At 43.0% G+C, this 17887-nt stretch overlaps 1 protein-coding gene and 1 pseudogene across 2 annotated transcripts; one reads left to right on the top strand and one right to left on the bottom strand.

Annotated features, from left to right (window-relative positions):
* The first annotated feature begins 482 nt into the window (after positions 1–482).
* rnf214 (ring finger protein 214) lies at positions 483–8095 on the top strand. Of its 2 annotated transcripts, XM_035782515.2 has the most exons (16): positions 483–571; positions 684–746; positions 884–1049; positions 1138–1197; positions 1401–1541; positions 1661–1794; positions 1946–2014; positions 2146–2242; positions 2397–2485; positions 2593–2680; positions 2802–2897; positions 3002–3333; positions 3478–3595; positions 3695–3865; positions 3973–4074; positions 4346–8095. In XM_035782515.2, the coding sequence occupies exons 2-16, from the start codon at positions 709–711 to the stop codon at positions 4406–4408; spliced, it is 1764 nt and encodes a 587-aa protein (XP_035638408.1). In that variant the 5' UTR covers positions 483–571; positions 684–708; the 3' UTR covers positions 4409–8095. The 2 variants fall into 2 exon arrangements, with proteins under 2 accessions (XP_035638408.1, XP_052313952.1); XM_052457992.1 differs by having other exon boundaries at positions 494–746.
* A 1257-nt stretch (positions 8096–9352) lies between these two features.
* Positions 9353–10648, bottom strand: LOC118391695 (apolipoprotein A-I-like; annotated as a pseudogene).
* Positions 10649–17887: the final 7239 nt, after the last annotated feature.

Raw genomic sequence — 17887 nt, 5'->3', positions numbered from 1 at the left:
TTTACAATGGTGTTTGTTCTTCACTGGTTGCCATTTTCTTTTGGCAACAGGTCACAAATCTTTCTGCTGTGATTGCACACTGTGGTATTTCACACAATAGATATATATTGGGTTGCTGTCCTGGGGCTCTGTGGGGTCTTTTTTGTGTTTGTGGACAGAGCCCAGGACCAGCTTGCTTAGGGGGCTCCTCCAGGTTTATTTCTCTGTGGGTGATGGCTTTGTTAAGGAAGGTTTGGGAATTGCTTCCCTTAAGGTGGTTGTAGAATTTAACGGCTCTTTTCTGGATTTAGATAATTAGCGGCCCTAATTCTTCTCTGCGTGCATTATTTTGTGTTTTACGTGAAATGTATATATATATTAAAGAGAAATGCCTTGGCGGCCGCGGTGCAACTTTGAAATAGTCCAAAAACCCGCGACCAATACATTTTAACCGGCGACATTGTTTTCAAAGTTGTCCAATGACAGGAAAATCACGAACCTGGCAACACTGCTGCGCTGCGTGAGCTTACCCGGAAGTGTATGTCAGCAAACGTGTAATGTTTATAATTTTCTAACGTGGTTTGTCGATGAGGTAACACACAACTCAACATCTTCATTTACCGTTTTTGATTACTAATAATGCACCTTGTCATTTAAGCTACAGTTTCCCAACACGTTTACCGCTGTTTAATTCCAATTTCTAGTCATAGAAACTAGCTAACTAACGTTATGGACTGGGGATTGGCGCTCGAGGAGGACATGGCGCGGTAAGACCAGTGACTGTTATCTTGGGAGCTTGTGTTTGTTATGTGGAGTGGGTGATTACATGCTGTTATATTAGCTGAGTACGCCTACCTAACGAATTATTTACCCTAGCGAAAACAATTCTGCCCCCCCCCCCCAGCGAAACCTCCGCCACGGGAAACCCTGAGCAGCAATACAACCCCTGGTCCAACCAGTCCAACCCATGGTCAGATCCAGGCTGCACCTCGGGATCTATAGGGGAGCTGGAAAAGCTGGCCTCAGGGGATGGACATCATGGCACTCACTCGAAGAAGCAAGGCGTCCAGGTAGAATGAGTTTGTATAGGACAGCAGTAATTTCCCAGACAATTGTGGGCATGTGACAGAAAGTCATCTTATGTGTTGTCTCTTGCAGACGGATGCGTGGACAGCAGACAAAGATGTTAACACAGATCAGGATTGGGAGTCACTGATGGTAATGTGTTCACTCTGGGGGCATGACTGGGGTATGGTGAATCAGTGTAGTAACTCACACACAATATATATATCTGTTCATGTGCATGACACAAGTTAACCTCTTTCATTCTTATTCTGTGGTTACATTTTCCATTTTCCCCTCTTTCTCCAACATTTCCTCCTTCCCTTCCTATTTCTTTCACTCTCTCTTTCTCTCTCTAGCGGTCAGTGGATGAGTACAGCACTCACCTGGCCCTGCAATATGAGGAGCTGATGAAGCAGCAGCAGGAGGAGGAGGCTGATCATGGCAACCTCGTAGACAGCCTGGTTCAGAAAAAAGATGAGGGGATCCACCAGCAGCAGGTCTGTGTTCAAAAACACATCTCTGTGCTGTAGGCTACGTATAGGCCTACTTGTCTTTTCATCAGCTTGAGATGTTGTCCATCTTTGCTCTAATTAACTGCTAGTGACAATATTTTCAGATGCTGCTGGACAAAATCGATTCTCTGCGTGTGAAGCTTCAGCTGAACTGCTGCAAGACCACCCGCAAGAACTTTGCAGTCAAGAAGCAAGACCTCAGCGTGGAGAAAATCAAAATGGAGGAGGAGAGGAACAGGTAGAGATATTGAGAAGAAGGTGGAAAAGGAGAAATTGGGGAAAACCCTTTGAGGTGTGGGAAAGACGGTAGGCTAGGTGGTGGCCACCAACAGAACTGTGACAAGATATCCTGTCAGTCAGCCATGTTCCTCTGTCTGTCCCTCTACCAGACTGTCTCAGGAGCTGAAGGAGACCACCAGGAAGCTGGCTTTGCTGATAGAGGAGCAGAACCTGGAAAAGTAAGACTACTGAGCCACACTCCTACACTTCACCTAATCATAGACAACGTATCATATACATTATCATGCTACACAACACATCTTGTCCACAATATAATGCTATACAACACACCTACTGTGCTCATCTATAGGCTTATGTGGGAGCGGGAGCTAGCAGACTTGAACACTGAGATGGAGCGGCTACAGAAAGAGTCAGAGGAGGCCACCCAGACAGCTCTACGGGATGAGGTCAGTCTCTGTCCATATTTATCATCTCTACATCAGTCAACAATCACAACCCTATGACACTGAATGTTCACTCTGATTCACCTATCCACATGGAGTTTGATTTGAAGACAATCTGGGATTAACCCTGATTTGTATTCTGATTTATGTTCAACAGATTGCAGCTCTGGAAATGCAGAGAGATGTGACTATGTCTGAGGTGGACGACTGGCTGAAAGAGGCTGACCAATACATCAACACACTTAGGTACTATACTGAGCATGACCCTATGACTGAAGCTGGATGTAGCCTACATATTGTAGCTTCTCCCATAAAGGCTGTGTTTCAGTGATTGGTGTTTCCTCTGTCTGTAGATTTGACCCCTCTCAGCAGCACATGCAACAAAGACTGGAGTGGGAGAACAATGTGGCTGTTGTTCACAGCAGTTTGGTGGGACTGCAGGTGAGGGACAAGAGGGATGGTAGAACACTGCTTCTCACTGGATAAATGTAGGCTTTAAGAACATGACTAGTGGGGATTTTATTATTCTCTCTCTCTCTCGCTCTCTCGCTCTCTCTCTCAGAATCAGTTCAAGGAGCACCTTCACCTGCTGCAAAAGGGCCAACCGATGGAAAGCCTCCCTGGAGTCACATTACCACACTTACCCCAAGTCCCCACGGTCTGTGTGTGATACATGTGTGTAGTTGATTCTGACGAAGACAGTCGATGCCAGTGATTAATGTGGATACAGTATCTGTTGTTAATGGAACCATTCCTCTGCAGGTGGACTTGGTGATGAGTACGATGATGTACGCTCCATCCCTCCCCCCTTTTCAACATTTCCAGATGGGCCCTCCTAACGCCGTGGGGATGCCCTTCCAACCCCAGCAGCACCACCCAGCTGCCTTCATAGCCCCAGCCAGATTAACTCCCCCACCTGTCCCCTCCTCTACTCACCCTACCTCCGTTCTACCACTCCACCCAGCCACCCCACCTGTTTCCCTGCCCACCACCGTGGCCTCCGCCCCGCCCCTGCCTTTCAGTAACCCTCCTGCTGCTGGAAAACTGGACAACCTGCTGAAGAGACTGGGGGACACATTTCCACAGTGCAACAGGTGAGCTGTCTGTCACTTACTCTGAATTTACTAGTCAGTAAAAGATCTTGCAGACTACAATCAATAAATATTGATTCTAGTCTCCTTCTTTCCATTTACCTTCGTCTCTTTCTACTCTCCGTCCCTCTCTCTCTCTCTCTCCAGAACTCAACTCATGTCAGTGCTGCAGCAGATTAAGAATTCCCGTGGCACCATGGCTGGCATGTCTATGGATGAGGTCACACAGCAGGTGGCACAGAGACTGGCACAGAGTGAGAAACCGGTAAAACAATCACACAAACTCACACTGAGACACATACACACCAAGTGTGCACGCACACCAACACAGTCTAAACCTTAATCTAACCTTTATCCTCCACAGGCTTCAGGGCCCATCAGGCCTCTTTCTGCTGCCAGGGGCATTCCTGGTCTTCCAGGCCCAATCCATCGTCCTCCAGGCCCAATCCAGAGGCCTCCTGGCCCCATCCAGAGACCCACAAATCCCTCTCAGAGACCTGCAGTAACTCAAGTCTTCCAGACAAGGCCCCCACAGGTACAAACCACTACCAACCCTCAGAAGGCACAATTGAGAATTTTAGGCTTGGGTGACTATGTACATAATTAATGTATTTCTGAGGTGCTGTTTCTCTCTCTCTCTAGCCTGTGGCTCCCAGTAATCGTAAGCTGTGCTTGATGTGCCAGAACCACGTGGAAGTAGACAGCCAGCACCCCATGAGCTGCGCCCACACTGTTCATAAGGATGTAAGTCCTACACTGAATTAAAAACGTATAGATTACTGAAAACTGTATGGCTCAGTTGGTAGAGAATAGCGCTTACAACGCCAGGACTGTGAGTTAAATTCTCAGGGCCACCCATACGTAATATGTATGCACGCATCACTAAGTCGCTTTGGATAATAGCGTCTGCTAAATTGACACTATCAGATGATACTTTGCTATAACCCTAACTATGCTTAAACTAGTTAGGCACCGTTAGCTGATGTAAAGCTGATGATTTGCCTCTGTGTTTCAGTGCATCAGTGTATGGCTACAGTCCAGCAAGAACAACACCTGCCCCTTCTGCCCAGCCAAGTGAAAGGAGTAGCAAAAAAGACCGAAGGAGAAGACATGAAGGGAAAGAGGAGCTGAACACTGATAGTGTTCTGTTCAGCGTCACAGAATGGAAGAAAGAGATGGTGGAATATGATTCACATCAACTATATACACAGAGCAGACATGGTGACGTATTACTATTCCCCTACAGTGCATTCAGAAAGTATTCAGATCCCTTGACTTCTTCAACATTTTGTTACGTTACAGCCCTATGCTAAAATAGATTCAATTAAACAAGTTTCCTCATCAATTGACACACACCATGATGACAAAGTGAAAACAGGTTATTTAAGTATTCAGACCCTTTGCTATGAGACTCGAAATTGAGCTCAGGTGCATCCTGTTTCCATTGATCATCCTTAAAATGTTTCTACAACGTGATTGAAGTCCACCTGTGGTAAATTCAATTGATAGGAAATTATTTGGAAAGGCACACAACTGCCTATACAAGGTCCCACAGTTGTCAGTGCAAAAACCAAACCAGGAGGTTGAAGGAATTGTCCGTAGAGCTCTGAGACAGGATTGTGTTGAGGCACAGACCAGGGGAAGGGTACCAAAAAATGTATGCAGCATTGAAGGTCCCCAAGAACACAGTGGCCTCCATCATTCTTAAATAGAAGATGTTTGGAACCACCAAGGCTTCCTAGAGCTGGCCGCCCGGCAAAGAACCCGATGGTCACTGTGAAAGAGCTCCAGATTTGAGAGAACATTCCAGAAGGACAACCATCTCTGCAGCACTCTAACAATCAGGCCTTTATGGTAGAGTGGCCAGACGGAAGCCACTCCTCAGTAAAAGGCACATGACACCCCACTTGGAGTTTGACAAAAGGCACCTAAAGGACTCTCAGACCATGAGAAACAAGATTCTCTGGTCTAATGAAACCAAGACTGAACTCTTTGGCCTGAATGCCAAGCGTCACCTCTGGAGGAAACCTGGCAACATCCCTACGGGGAAGCATGGCAGAGACTAGTCGGGATTGAGGGAAAGATGAACGGTGCAAAGTATAAAGATCCTAGATGAAAACCTGCTCCTGAGCGCTCAGGACCTCAGACTGGGGCAAAGGTTCACCTTCCAACAGGACAACGACCCTAAGCACACAGCCAAGACAACGCAGGAGTGACTATGGGACAAGTCTCCGAATGTCCTTGAGGGGCCCGGCCAGAGGCCAGACTTGAACCCAATTGAACATTTCTGGAGAGACCTGACAATAGCTGTGCAGTGACACTCTCCATCCAACCTGACAGAGCTTGAAAGAAGAATGGGAGAAACTCTCAAAACACAGGTGTGCCAAGCTTGTAGCTTCATACCAAGAAGACTTGAGGCTGTAATCGCTGCCAAAGGTGCTTCAACAAAGTACTGAGTAAAGGGTCTGAATACATATGTAAATGTGATATATCAGTTTATTTTAATATAAAAATAATCAATTTGCTTATGCTTTGTCATTGTGGGGTAGTGTGTAGATTGATGAGGAGAAAACAATAATTTTATCCATTTTAGAATAAGGTTGTAACATAACAAAATGTTGAAGTCAAGGGGTCTGACACAATAAACAGAAGTCTTTCATATTATGCATCCCTATATTGATACAGCTGACTAAATACTTTAATACCTTTTTAAAGGCTGACCAAAAGCACATCAGTTAACTGCAATGATAATCTGGCACCATAACTTATTTTTTGTTTTCACATTACTGTTGTGTGTTAACCCATAGGGATATCATGTTTGTTATGTATGCCTTTTTATTTATTGTAAAATATACTTCTTATACCCTTTGACATAATTATAACAACTTTGACATGTTATTTTGTAAGTATGTTATTTCTAATTTCCATGCATTTTGTATGTTCATTTCTAATTTTCATGATTCTATGTTGAACATTTTTATAATTTGTATGGCAAAAGAAATACACTAGTGTTATGTTAAGTGCCTTATTAAAAGTCACACTGAAGTATGACTCATTGAACTTAAAACTGCCTAATTTGAATGAGCAGAATGTTGAAGTTGGAAGTTTACATACACCTTAGCCAAATACATTTAAACACAGTTTTTCACAATTCCTGACATTTAATCCTAGTAAAAATTCCCTGTCTTAGGTCAGTTAGGATCATCACTTTATTTTAAGAATGTGAAATGTCAGAATAATAGTAGTGATTTATTTCAGCTTTTTTTTTTCTTTCATCACATTCCCAGTGGGTCAGAAGTTTACACTCAATTAGTATTTGGTAACATTGCCTTTAAATTGTTGAACTTGGGTCAAACATTTCTGGTAGCCTTCCACAAGCTTCCCACAATGAGTTAGGTAAATTTTGGCCCATTCCTCCTGACAGAGCTGGTGTAACTAAGTCAGGTCTGTAGGCCTCCTTGCTTGCACACACTTTCAGTTCTGCCCACAAATTTTCTTTCAAACTTAGGTCAGGGCTTTGTGATGGCCACTCCAATACCTTGACTTTGTTGTCCTTAAGCCGTTTTGCCACGACTTTGGAAGTAGGCTTGGGGTCATTGTCCATTTGGAAGACCCATTTGCCACCAAGCTTCAACTTCCTGACTGATGTCTTGAGATGATGCTTTAATATATCCACATAATTTTCCTCCCTCATGATGCCATCTATTTTGTGATGTGCACCAGTCCCTCCTGCAGCAAAGCACCCCCACAACATGATGCTGCCATCATCATGTGTCCTTCGTCTGCAAGCATCCCGCTTTTTCCTCCAAACAATATGGTCATTATGGCCAAACAGTTCTATTTTTGTTTAATCAGACCAGAGGACATTTCTCCAAAAAGTATGATCTATTTCCCCATGTGCAGTTAGTTGCAAACCGTAGTCTGGCTTTTTTTATGGCGGTTTTGGAGCAGTGGCTTCTTCTTTGCCGAGCGGCCTTTCAGTTTATGTCGATATAGGACTCGTTTGTACAGTGGATATAAATACCTTTGTACCTGTTTCCTCCAGCATCTTCACAAGGTCCTTTGCTGTTGTTCTGGGATTGATTTGCACTTTTCGCACCAAAATACGTTCATCTCTAGGAGACAGAACGCATCTCCTTCCTGAGCAGTATGACGGCTGCGTGGTCCCATGGTGTTTATGCTTGCGTACTATTGTTTGTACAGATGAACATGGTACCTTCAGGCGTTTGGAAATTGCTCCCAAGAATGAACCAGGCTTGTGGAGGTCTACAAATTGTTTTCTGAGTTCTTGGCTGATTTCTTTTGATTTTCCCATGATGTCAAGCAAAGAGGCAGTGAGTTTGAAGGTAGGCCTTGAAATACATTCACAGGTACACCTCTAATTGACTAATGTCAATTAGTCTGTCAGAAGCTTCTAAAGCCATGACATCATTTTCTGGAATTTCCCAAGCTGTTTAAAGGCACAGTCAATTTAGTGTATGTAAACTTCTGACCCACTGGAATTGTGATACAGTGAATTATAAGTAAAATCTGTCTGTAAACAATTGTTGGAAAAATTACTTGTCATGCACAAAGTAGATGTCCTAACTGACTTGTCAAAACTATAGTTTGTTAACAAGAAATTTGTGGAGTGGTTGAAAAACAAGTTTTAATGACTCCAACCTAAGTGTATGTAAACTTCTGACTTCAACTGTATAGAGAAGTGAGATGGCATTAACTATTTGGACTGTTGTATTAACCTGACAATAAACATTTTTAATTACCATCTGTGATAAACGATCAAAGAAAACCATCACCGCAGTATTTTGAAGACCTTATGCATTTTACTGACAGGATGTCATCTCTGGAGTATAGAGCAAGATGTTAGGAACTCAGCAAAAAAAGGAACATCCTCTCACTGTCAACTGCATTTATTGTGAGCAAACTTAACATATGTAAATATTTGTATGAACATAAGATTCAACAACTGAGACAAACTGAAAAAGTTCCACAGACGTGACAAACAGAAATGGAATAATGTGTCCTTCCACCGAGGCACCTGCAAGTTCCTGGACATTTCTGGGGGGAATGGCCCTAGCCCTCACCCTCCGATCCAACAGGTCCCAGACGTGCTCAATGGGAATGAGATCTGGGCTCTTCGCTGGCCATGGCTGAACACTGACATACATGTCTTGCAGGAAATCACGCACAGAACGAGCAGTATGGCTGGTGGCATTGTCATTCTGGAAGGTCATGTCAGGGTGAGCCTGCAGGAAGAGTACCACATGTGGGAGGAGGATGTCTTCCCTGTAACGCACAGCATTGAGATTGCCTGCAATGGCAACAAGCTCAGTCCGATGATGCTGTGACACACCGCCCCAGACCATGACGGACCCCCCCACCTCCAAATCGATCTCACTCCAGAGTACAGGCCTCAGTGTAACGCTCATTCCTTCTACGATAAGACCATAACTCCCAGTGAGACAAAACCGTGACTCGTCAGTGAAGAGCACTTTTTGCCAGTCCTGTCTGATCCAGCGATGGTGGGTTTGTGCCCATAGGCAATGTTGTTGCCAGTGATGTCTGGTAAGGACCTGCCTTACAACAGGCCTTACTCTCAGCCTATTGTGGACAGTCTGAGCACTGATGGAGGAATTGTGCGTTCCTGGTGTAACTCCGGCAGTTGTTGTTGCCATCCTGTACCTGTCCCGCAGGTGTGATGTTCGGATGTACCGACCCTGTGCAGGTGTTGTTACACGTGGTCTGCCACTGCGAGAACGATCAACTGTCCATCCTGTCTCCCTGTAGTGCTGTCTTAGGCGTCTCACAGTACGGACATTGCAATTTATTGCCCTGGCCACATCTGCAGTCCTCATGCCTCCTTACAGCATGCCTAAGCCACGTTCACGCAGATGAGCAAGGACCCTGGGCATCTTTCTTTTGGTGTTTTTCAGAGTCAGTAGAAAGGCCTCTTCAGTGTCCTAAGTTTTCATAACTGTGACCTTAATTGCCTACCGTCTGTAAGCTGTTAGTGTCTTAACGACCGTTCCACAGGTGCATGTTCATTAGTTGTTTATGGTTCATTGAACAAGCCTGGGAAACACTGTTTAAACCCTTTACAATGGAGATCTGTGAAGTTATTTGGATTTTTACTAATTATCTTTGAAAGACAGGGTCCTTTGAGGTGTAGTCATTACTCCAAACATTTGCAAAGCTAGCATTTCTATTGGACAGGTTCAGCAAACAGGGAAGGACCAACCTGAATCTGTCCAATAGAAATGCTAGTTTTAATTTGGAGTAATTACACCCCAGGTACACCAAGTTCCTTTCACCAAGCAATAGCAAGCATGAAGCTGAGACAGGCCATGTTCATGTGGATGGAATCACACAGTGAAGGTGGCCACTACGTGGAGACATTCACCAGTTAGTGTATCTGTGCAAGTCTCAGCCGTTCTTGTTGTAATGTGCTGTTGCGAGGAGGCTGCCAGTTAGTGTGTTACATAGTTGAGGGGAGGTGGAGTCCTAACTGACCAGGGTCACAGGTTCTTATGCCTTTATGGCTGTGAAGACGGTATCTTAGAAGTCCATGACCCTGCTCTTTAAGACCTCTAAGTAGGGCTCCACCTTGCTTTGGAGGTCAGGAGGTCAGGGGTGTATGTGGACACCTCCTTCACTTCACAGATTGACTTCACAAGCTGCTCCTTGTACTCATCAGCGTAGGGGCGTCAGCTCCTCCAGTCACTCGGTCAGCTTGGTGCGGACAACCTCAACTATGGGGATCAGCTTGGACTTGGTCTCCTCAACCTTGGCGCGCATCTCATCAACCAGGGTCTGCAGCTTGGCCTTCAAGGTGTCCATATCCTCGCGGCGCTTGGAGACGTACTCCTGGAAGACGGGCTCCAGCTTCTTGCGGTACTCCTTAACGTGCTTCTGGAGGACCTGCTGCAGCTTCTTACGCTTGGGCTCTAGCTGGGTGTGGAGGTCCTCGACATCAGCTATCACCATCTGATGCACCTGCTTGGAGGTATCAAGGAACTGGGTGCTGAAGGCATCGCCGTAGGGGGCCAGGGTCTGGGAATACTCATGCAGCTTGTCGAAGCTCTTGGACAGCTTCATCCTGGGGGTACAGAGAAGTGGAGGGTAAAATGAGGGAGAGACCATTGCTATTATGGAAAGAAGGATGAGGGTTTGTAGGGAAGAGGACATGAAGACAGAATAATCTGATAGAAGTTAGCTATGAGTGGAGATATTTTTGTCTCTTACTTGTACTCAGCTAGCTATAGAGTTCAGGCCTCTACACAAAACAATGTACTATGTCATATAACATTAGAGCTAATACTGACCTACTGCCAACAAGAGAGTCAGTGCAAGAGCAACAAACTTTATGGTGAGGGACTGAGAGAGGAGATGAGATAAAGAGGGAGAGGGGGATGGGTCAGATAAAAATATTGAGAAGCAAGCAACTTAACATTCAATGTTTCACACAACCAAACACATTTGAATCTAACACCAAACATTCATCCTCAAACTTTAGAGTACAAAATGCCACTGTTAGACACATTAATAACCTTTAAATTACTTTTGATGAATATGATCCATATTTCAAATGGCAAACATTTCATTCTTACATTTCTTTCCAATAAATAATATCTGCTGTCTTTCAGCAACTTTACGCCTGGTCATTCAATTCCTCCATTTTCCAATGTTGGCTATATCCTATGCTTTCTTCATAAGCCCCATACCTCCCTTCGAGAGTTTCAGTGAGGCTGAATGTCTGTTAGCTGGGGTGGTGCTGCTCTTTAAGTGAGGCCGATGCACAGCACCAGGAAGCTTTTATAGGTCTCTGAGCAGGTGTGTGCGTGCTGTCTCAGACATGGACCTCCACCCCTTACAACTCAACTGGAGGAGCAAGTTCAAGGGTCAGAAACAAAGAGATTTTTTTTTAACGAAGTACAGTTAGATGAGCAAACAGACAAATATACCTACATGTACAGTACCAGTCAAAGGTTTGGACACCTACACACCTACTTAAAAATATATACATTTGCAAACATTTCTAAAAAGCGGTATTCACTTTGTCATTATGAGATATTGTGTGTAGTAGACTGATGAGGTAAAAAATATTGAATCAATTTTAGAATAAGGCTGTAATGTAACAAAATGTGGAACAAATCAAGGGGTCTGACTACTTTCTGAATGCGCTGTATATGCCATTGTAGACTGCCATTTAATACAATAAAGATGTTGAAATGACGATATCACTGGAGTTATTGTAAATCAATTTGTGCCACTTGTGTAGCTTACCTGGAGCTGGCAAACCAATTTAATAAATAGCCTATACGTTTATTGTTGTAGTAGCCTTGTGTTATTATGCAATTATTAACGGCCATGTTTAGTAAATTCAATTGGAAATTCTCAAAGCTCTATTGCAATTGCCGATCAGTTGTTAGAATGCATTTGATTGATGATAACCGTAGTCAGATTAGGCTACAGGTAAAACAAATTCAAAAAATCAACAATGGTTGTTGTTGACTAGCATATTCAGTTAATATACAGTACCAGTCAAAAGTTTAGAAACACCTATTCATTCAAGGGTTTTTCTTTATTTTTACTATTTTCTACATTGTAGAATAATAGTGAAGACAAACTATGAAATAACACATGGAATCATGTAGTAACCAAAAAATATATATATTGGATTCTTTAAAGTAGCCACTCTTTGCATTGATGACAGCTTTGCACACTCTTGGAATTATCTCAACCAGCTTCAATTGGAATGCTTTTCCAATAGTCTTAAAGGAGTTCCCATATATGCTGAGCACTTGTTGGCTGCTTTTCCTTCATACTGCGGTCCAACTCATCTCAATTGGGTTGAGGTCAGGTGATTGTGGAAGCCAGGTCATCTGATGCAGCACTCCATCACTCTCCTTTTTGGTCAGCCTGGAGGTGTGTTGGATCATTGTCCTGTTGAAAAACAAATGATAGTCCCACTAAGCAAAAAAAAACAGATGGGATGGTGTATGGTCATGGCCAAAAGTTTTGAGAATGACACAAATATGAGTTTTCACAAAGTCTGCTGCCTCAGACTTATGTTATGAAGAGTGATCCGACGAATTGCAATTAATTGCAAAGTCCCATTTTGCCATGCAAATGAACTGAATCCCCAAAAAACATTTACATCTGCACGCACAGTGAGGTGAATACTTTTGGAGGATGGCCTGAAGTTAAGAAGGGCAGCAAAGAAGCCACTTCTCTCCAGGAAAAACATCAGGGACAGACTGATATTCTGCAAAACGTACAGGGATTGGACTGCTGAGGACTGGGGTAAAGTCATTTTCTCTGATGAATCCCCTTTCCGATTGTTTGGGGCATCCGGAAAAAAGCTTGTCCAGAAAAGACAAGGTGAGCGCTACCATCAGTCCTCTGTCATGCCAACAGTAAAGTATCCTGAGACCATTCATGTCTGGGGTTACTTCTCAGCCAAGGGAGTGGGCTCACTCACAATTTTGCCCAAGAACACAGCCATGAATAAAGAATGATACCAACACATCCTCCGAGAGCAACTTCTCCCAACCATCCAGGAACAGTTTGGTGATGAACAATGCCTTTTCCAGCATGATGGAGCACCTTGCCATAAGGCAAAAGTGATAACTAAATGGCTCGGGGAACAAAACATCAATATTTTGGGTCCATGGCCAGGAAACTCCCCAGACCTTAATCCCATTGAGAACTTGTGGTCAATCCTCAAGAGGCGGGTGGGCAAACAAAACCCCACAAATTTGGACAAACTCCAAGCATTGATTATGCAAGAATGGGCTGCCATCAGTCAGGATGTGGCCCAGAAGTTAATTAACAGCATGCCAAGGCGGATTGCCGAGGTCTTGAAAAAGAAGGGTCAACACTGCAAATATTGACTCTTTGCATCAACTTCATGTAATTGCCAATAAAAGCATTTGACACTTATGAAATGCTTGTAATTATACTTCAGTATTCCATAGTAACATCTGACAAAAATATCTAAAGACACTGAAGCAGCAGACTTTTGTAAAATTAATATTTGTGTCATTCTCAAAACTTTTGGCTACGACTGTATAGCTGCAGAATGCTGTGGTAGCCATGATGGTTAAGTGTACCTTGATTTCTAAATAAATCACTGACAGTGTCACCAGCAAAGCACTCCCACACCATCACACCACCTCCTCCATGCTTCACGGTGAGGACTACACATGCTGAGATCATCCATTCACCTACTCCGTGTCTCACAAAGACACATCCTCTGCAGCAGAGGTAACTCTGGGTCTTCCTTTCCTGTGGCAGTCCTCATGAGAGCCAGTTTCTTCATAGCGCTTGATGGTTTTTGCTACTGTACTTTCAAAATGTTACATATTGACTGACCATGTCTTAATAAGGATCGGCCCCTTTTTTTTCAATTTTCTTCTAAAATGACATACCCAAAACTAACTGCCTGTAGCAAGGATATGCATATTCTTGGTACCATTTGAAAGGAAACACTTGGAAGTTAGTGGAAATGTGAAAGGAATGTAGGAGAATATAACACAGTAGATCTGGTAAAAGATCATGTTTAGGTATTTTTTGTACCATCATCTTTGAAATGCAAGATAAAGGCCATCATGTATTATTCCAGCCCAGTTGCAATTTAGATTTTGGCCACTAGATGTCCGCAGTGTATGTGCAAAGTTTTAGACTGATCCAATGAACCATTGCATTGCTGTTCAGAATTTGGTATCAAGACTGCCCAAATATGCCTAATTTGTTTATTAATAACTCTTCATGTTCAAAACTGTGCACTCTCCCCAAACAATAGCAACCATGTCACAACACAACTGATCCTGTCTCAAACGCATTGAGAAGGACAGAAATTCCACACATTAACTTTTAACAAGGCACACCTGTTGTTTGAAATGCATTCCAGGTGACTACCTCATGAAGCGGGCGGCAGGGTAGCCTAGTGGTTAGAGTGTTGGACTAGTAACCGGAAGGTTGCAAGTTCAAACCCCTGAGCTGACAAGGTACAAATCTGTCGTTCTGCCCCTGAACAGGCAGTTAACCCACTGTTCCTAGGCCGTCATTGAAAATAAGAATTTGTTCTTAACTGACTTGCCTAGTTAAATAAATATTTTGATTTGTTCAATACTTTTTTGGTTACTACATGATTCCCTATGTGTTATTTCATAGTTTTGATGTCTTTACTATTATTTTAAAATGTAGAAAATAGTACAAATGTCACGTTCTGACCTTTATTTCCTGTGTTTTTGTATTTAGTTAGTATGGTCAGGGCGTGAGTTGGGTGGGCAGTCTATGTTTGTTTTTCTAGGTTTTGGGTATTTCTATGTTTCGGCCTAGTATGGTTCTCAATCAGAGGCAGGTGTCATTGGTTGTCTCTGATTGAGAATCATACTTAGGTAGCCTGGGTTTCACTGTGTGTTTGTGGGTGATTGTTCCTGTCTCTGTCTTTGCACCAGATAGGACTGTTTTGAGTTTTCACATTTCTTGTTTTTTTTGTAGTCAGTTGTTCATGTGTACCTTAACGCATTAAAAAGAACCATGGACAATTACCACGCTGCGTATTGGTCCTCTGATCCGTTTCGCTTCTCCTTTTCGGAAGAAGAGGAGGAAATTCATTACAACAAATAAAGAAAAACCCTTGAATGAGTAGGTATGTCCAAACTTTTGACTGGTACTGTACATGCATGGGTTACTGGGTTTGCCTGATGTTATGTACTGGGGTTACTATCAATCCTCTGAATGTCAAAGTATTAACATTTTTCTGGAACGGCAGATGACACTTATCTATGTGTTGTTAATGACACGCAAAATCTTAGTAAATAAATTGTATACATTAATACTGACATACTTTACGTACGTAACTGGATATATTCAATATCACTAAACATGCCCTAGTGTTGGATGTCATGATAAACAATATTTGTTAGATCCATATACAGCAGGGGTATCAAACAAATTTTGCCCAGGGTGCCACATTCGTTCTTCAACGACGTCCGGAGGGCCGCACTGAATTTATAAAACATTTCCTTGCTGTCAACTTGCAAAAAAGTTTTCTATTGTTTAAAAAAAAATCTTGATGCTCCCTGACTATCTATCTTTCATTACGTGATTATTAGCGAGCTGGACACAGTCAATGAACGGTATGGTATGCATGTTGGTCCATTCTAATTTCTACACAGTTTCAATTTGGTTTTAGTCATTTTAAATTATATTGAGTTTGTTTCCAACAACATCAAAAAATATATATATACAGTGCATTCAAAGTATTCAGGCCCCTTGACATGTCCCACATTTTCTTACGTTACAGCCTTATTCTTAAACATTTTTTAAAAATTCCCTCATCAATCTTCACACAATACCCCATAATGACAAAGCTAAAACAGGTTTTTAGACATTTGTACTTATTCATAAAAAAATAAAAAACATACCTTATTTACATAAGTATTCAGACCCTTTGCTTGGAGACTCGAAATTGAGCTCAGGTGCGTCCTGTTTCCATTGATTATCCTTGAAATGTTTCTGCAACTTGATTGGAGTTCACCTGTGGTGTATTCAATCGATAGGTGTGTGCCTTTCCAATTCATGTCCTGTCTATATAAGCTCCCACAGTTGACAGTGCATGTCAGAGCAAAAACCAAGCCATGAGGTCAGAGGAATTGTCCGTAGAGCTCCCAGACAGGATTGTGTCAAGGCACAGTGCTGGGGAAGGGTACCAAAACATTTCTGCAGCATTGAAGGTCCTTAAGAACACAGTGGCCTCCATCATTCTTAAATGGAAGAAGTTTGGAACCACCAAGACTCTTCCAAGAACTGTCCACCCGGCCAAACTGACCAATCGGAGGAGAAGGGCGTGTTTGTGTTTGAAAAAAGGACACCTAAAGGACTCTCAGTCCATGAGAAAGACTGCAGGACTGGGAGACTAGTCAGGATCAAGGGAAAGATGAATGGAGCAAGAGCGCTCAGGCCCTCAGACTGGGGCGAAGGTTAATGAGAAGGGTGTGCTTGAAAGGATGCACATAACTCTGCAATATTGGGTTGTATTGGGGAGAGTATTGGGGAGAATTCATTTTCCACAGTCGGTGCCTGTATTCAGTTTTCATGCTAGGGAGGGCCGAGAATCCATTCTCACATAGGTACATGGTTGCAAAGGGCACCAGTGTCTTAACAGCGCAATTTGCCAAGGCAGGATACTCTGAGCGCAGCCCTATCCAGAAATCTGGCAGTTGCTTCTGATTAAATGACATTTTCATACAACCACTTGTTACAATTTCAATGAGGCTTTCTTGTTCAGATATCGGTAAGCGGACTGGAGGCAGGGCATAAAAGGGATAATGAATTCAGTTGTTAGTGTCGTCCGTTTCGGGAAAGTACATGCGTAATTGCAAACCCAGCTCACGCAGGTGCTTTGCTATATCACATTTGACATTCTCTGTAAGTTTGAGTTCAATGATGGAAAGACTTGTGCGTTGTTCTCGTTACTGCAGACAGTGTCCCGCAAATTGAATATAGTTGCAGAGAGTCCCTGTAATCCTAGATTCAGATCATTCAGGCAGTCACCCAGATAGGCCAGTCGTGTGAGAAACTCGTCATCATGCAAGCAGTCAGACAAGTGATAATTAAATGTAACCTTTATTTAACTAGCAAGTTAACTTTAAGCCTGTCTCTCAATTTAAAAAATGTGTCAATACTTTGCCTCTTGATAACCAGCACACATCAGCTCTACTGGTAGTACTGCTACGACCAGCAGTACTACACCTGCACCTGTCGACGACACAAGTTGTTCTGCTTCCACGAGCACATCCAATGCTAGTATCAGTAATTCTACATTTGTTGCTAGCCCAGACATTGACAGTTGTGAATCTAATGCAGCCGAAGAGCTACTGCCCCCTTACCAGGGAAAGCCCCGCATAACAGACAGGGACGTTTGACCATCAGAAATCTGCAAATATGATGAGAACTACATTCATTTGGGGTTCACTTATATCGGGAGTAATGCCATTCCTCAGCCACAGTGTGTTATATGTGCAAAAGTACTATCTCACAACTCTATGAAACCTTCACTCTTGCGCAGACATTTAGAAACGAAACACGGCAATTTGAATAATAAGCCACTGGAGTTTTTTTTGAGTGAGAATTAAGACGACTTTCGAGTGAATCACATTTTAATTTGGCATACCCCTGACGGCATTGCGTACCCCAGTTTGGGAATAGCCGCTCTAGAGGTTAAATGGGAATCCCGCAAGTTAGTAATGCAGTGACTGAATCGCAGATAGGCTAGCTGAAATGAAGCAACACCACAAATTATGTACATTCATGGTCCTTTATTGGAACACTTAAGCATGTGAGAATATAGCATAGTTTTCACCAAATACAGATACTCGCTATCGTTAATTATCTTACAAACACTACCACATCCGCAATACAAGGCCATCTATCCAAGCTTCACATATATGTATTATATACAAATGGGTCACTTCTAAACAGTCATACAACCAACCATAAGTGACACATACTGTACACACTTCTCACCCAAGCCAGTGTTGAAGGTTCA

This window comes from Oncorhynchus keta, chromosome 12, assembly GCF_023373465.1.
Source record: "Oncorhynchus keta strain PuntledgeMale-10-30-2019 chromosome 12, Oket_V2, whole genome shotgun sequence".
NCBI lineage: Eukaryota > Metazoa > Chordata > Actinopteri > Salmoniformes > Salmonidae > Oncorhynchus > Oncorhynchus keta.
This window is presented reverse-complemented; position numbering and strand designations above follow the sequence as displayed.

Excerpts from the sequence above, each read along its gene's own strand:
- rnf214 (XM_035782515.2), top strand. The coding sequence starts at position 709 with ATGGACTGGGGATTGGCGCTCGAGGAGGACATGGCGCG. Across the intron at positions 1,198-1,400 it reads AGGATTGGGAGTCACTGATG|CGGTCAGTGGATGAGTACAG; the intron begins GTAATGTGTTCA and ends TTCTCTCTCTAG. Across the intron at positions 3,334-3,477 it reads ACATTTCCACAGTGCAACAG|AACTCAACTCATGTCAGTGC; the intron begins GTGAGCTGTCTG and ends CTCTCTCTCCAG.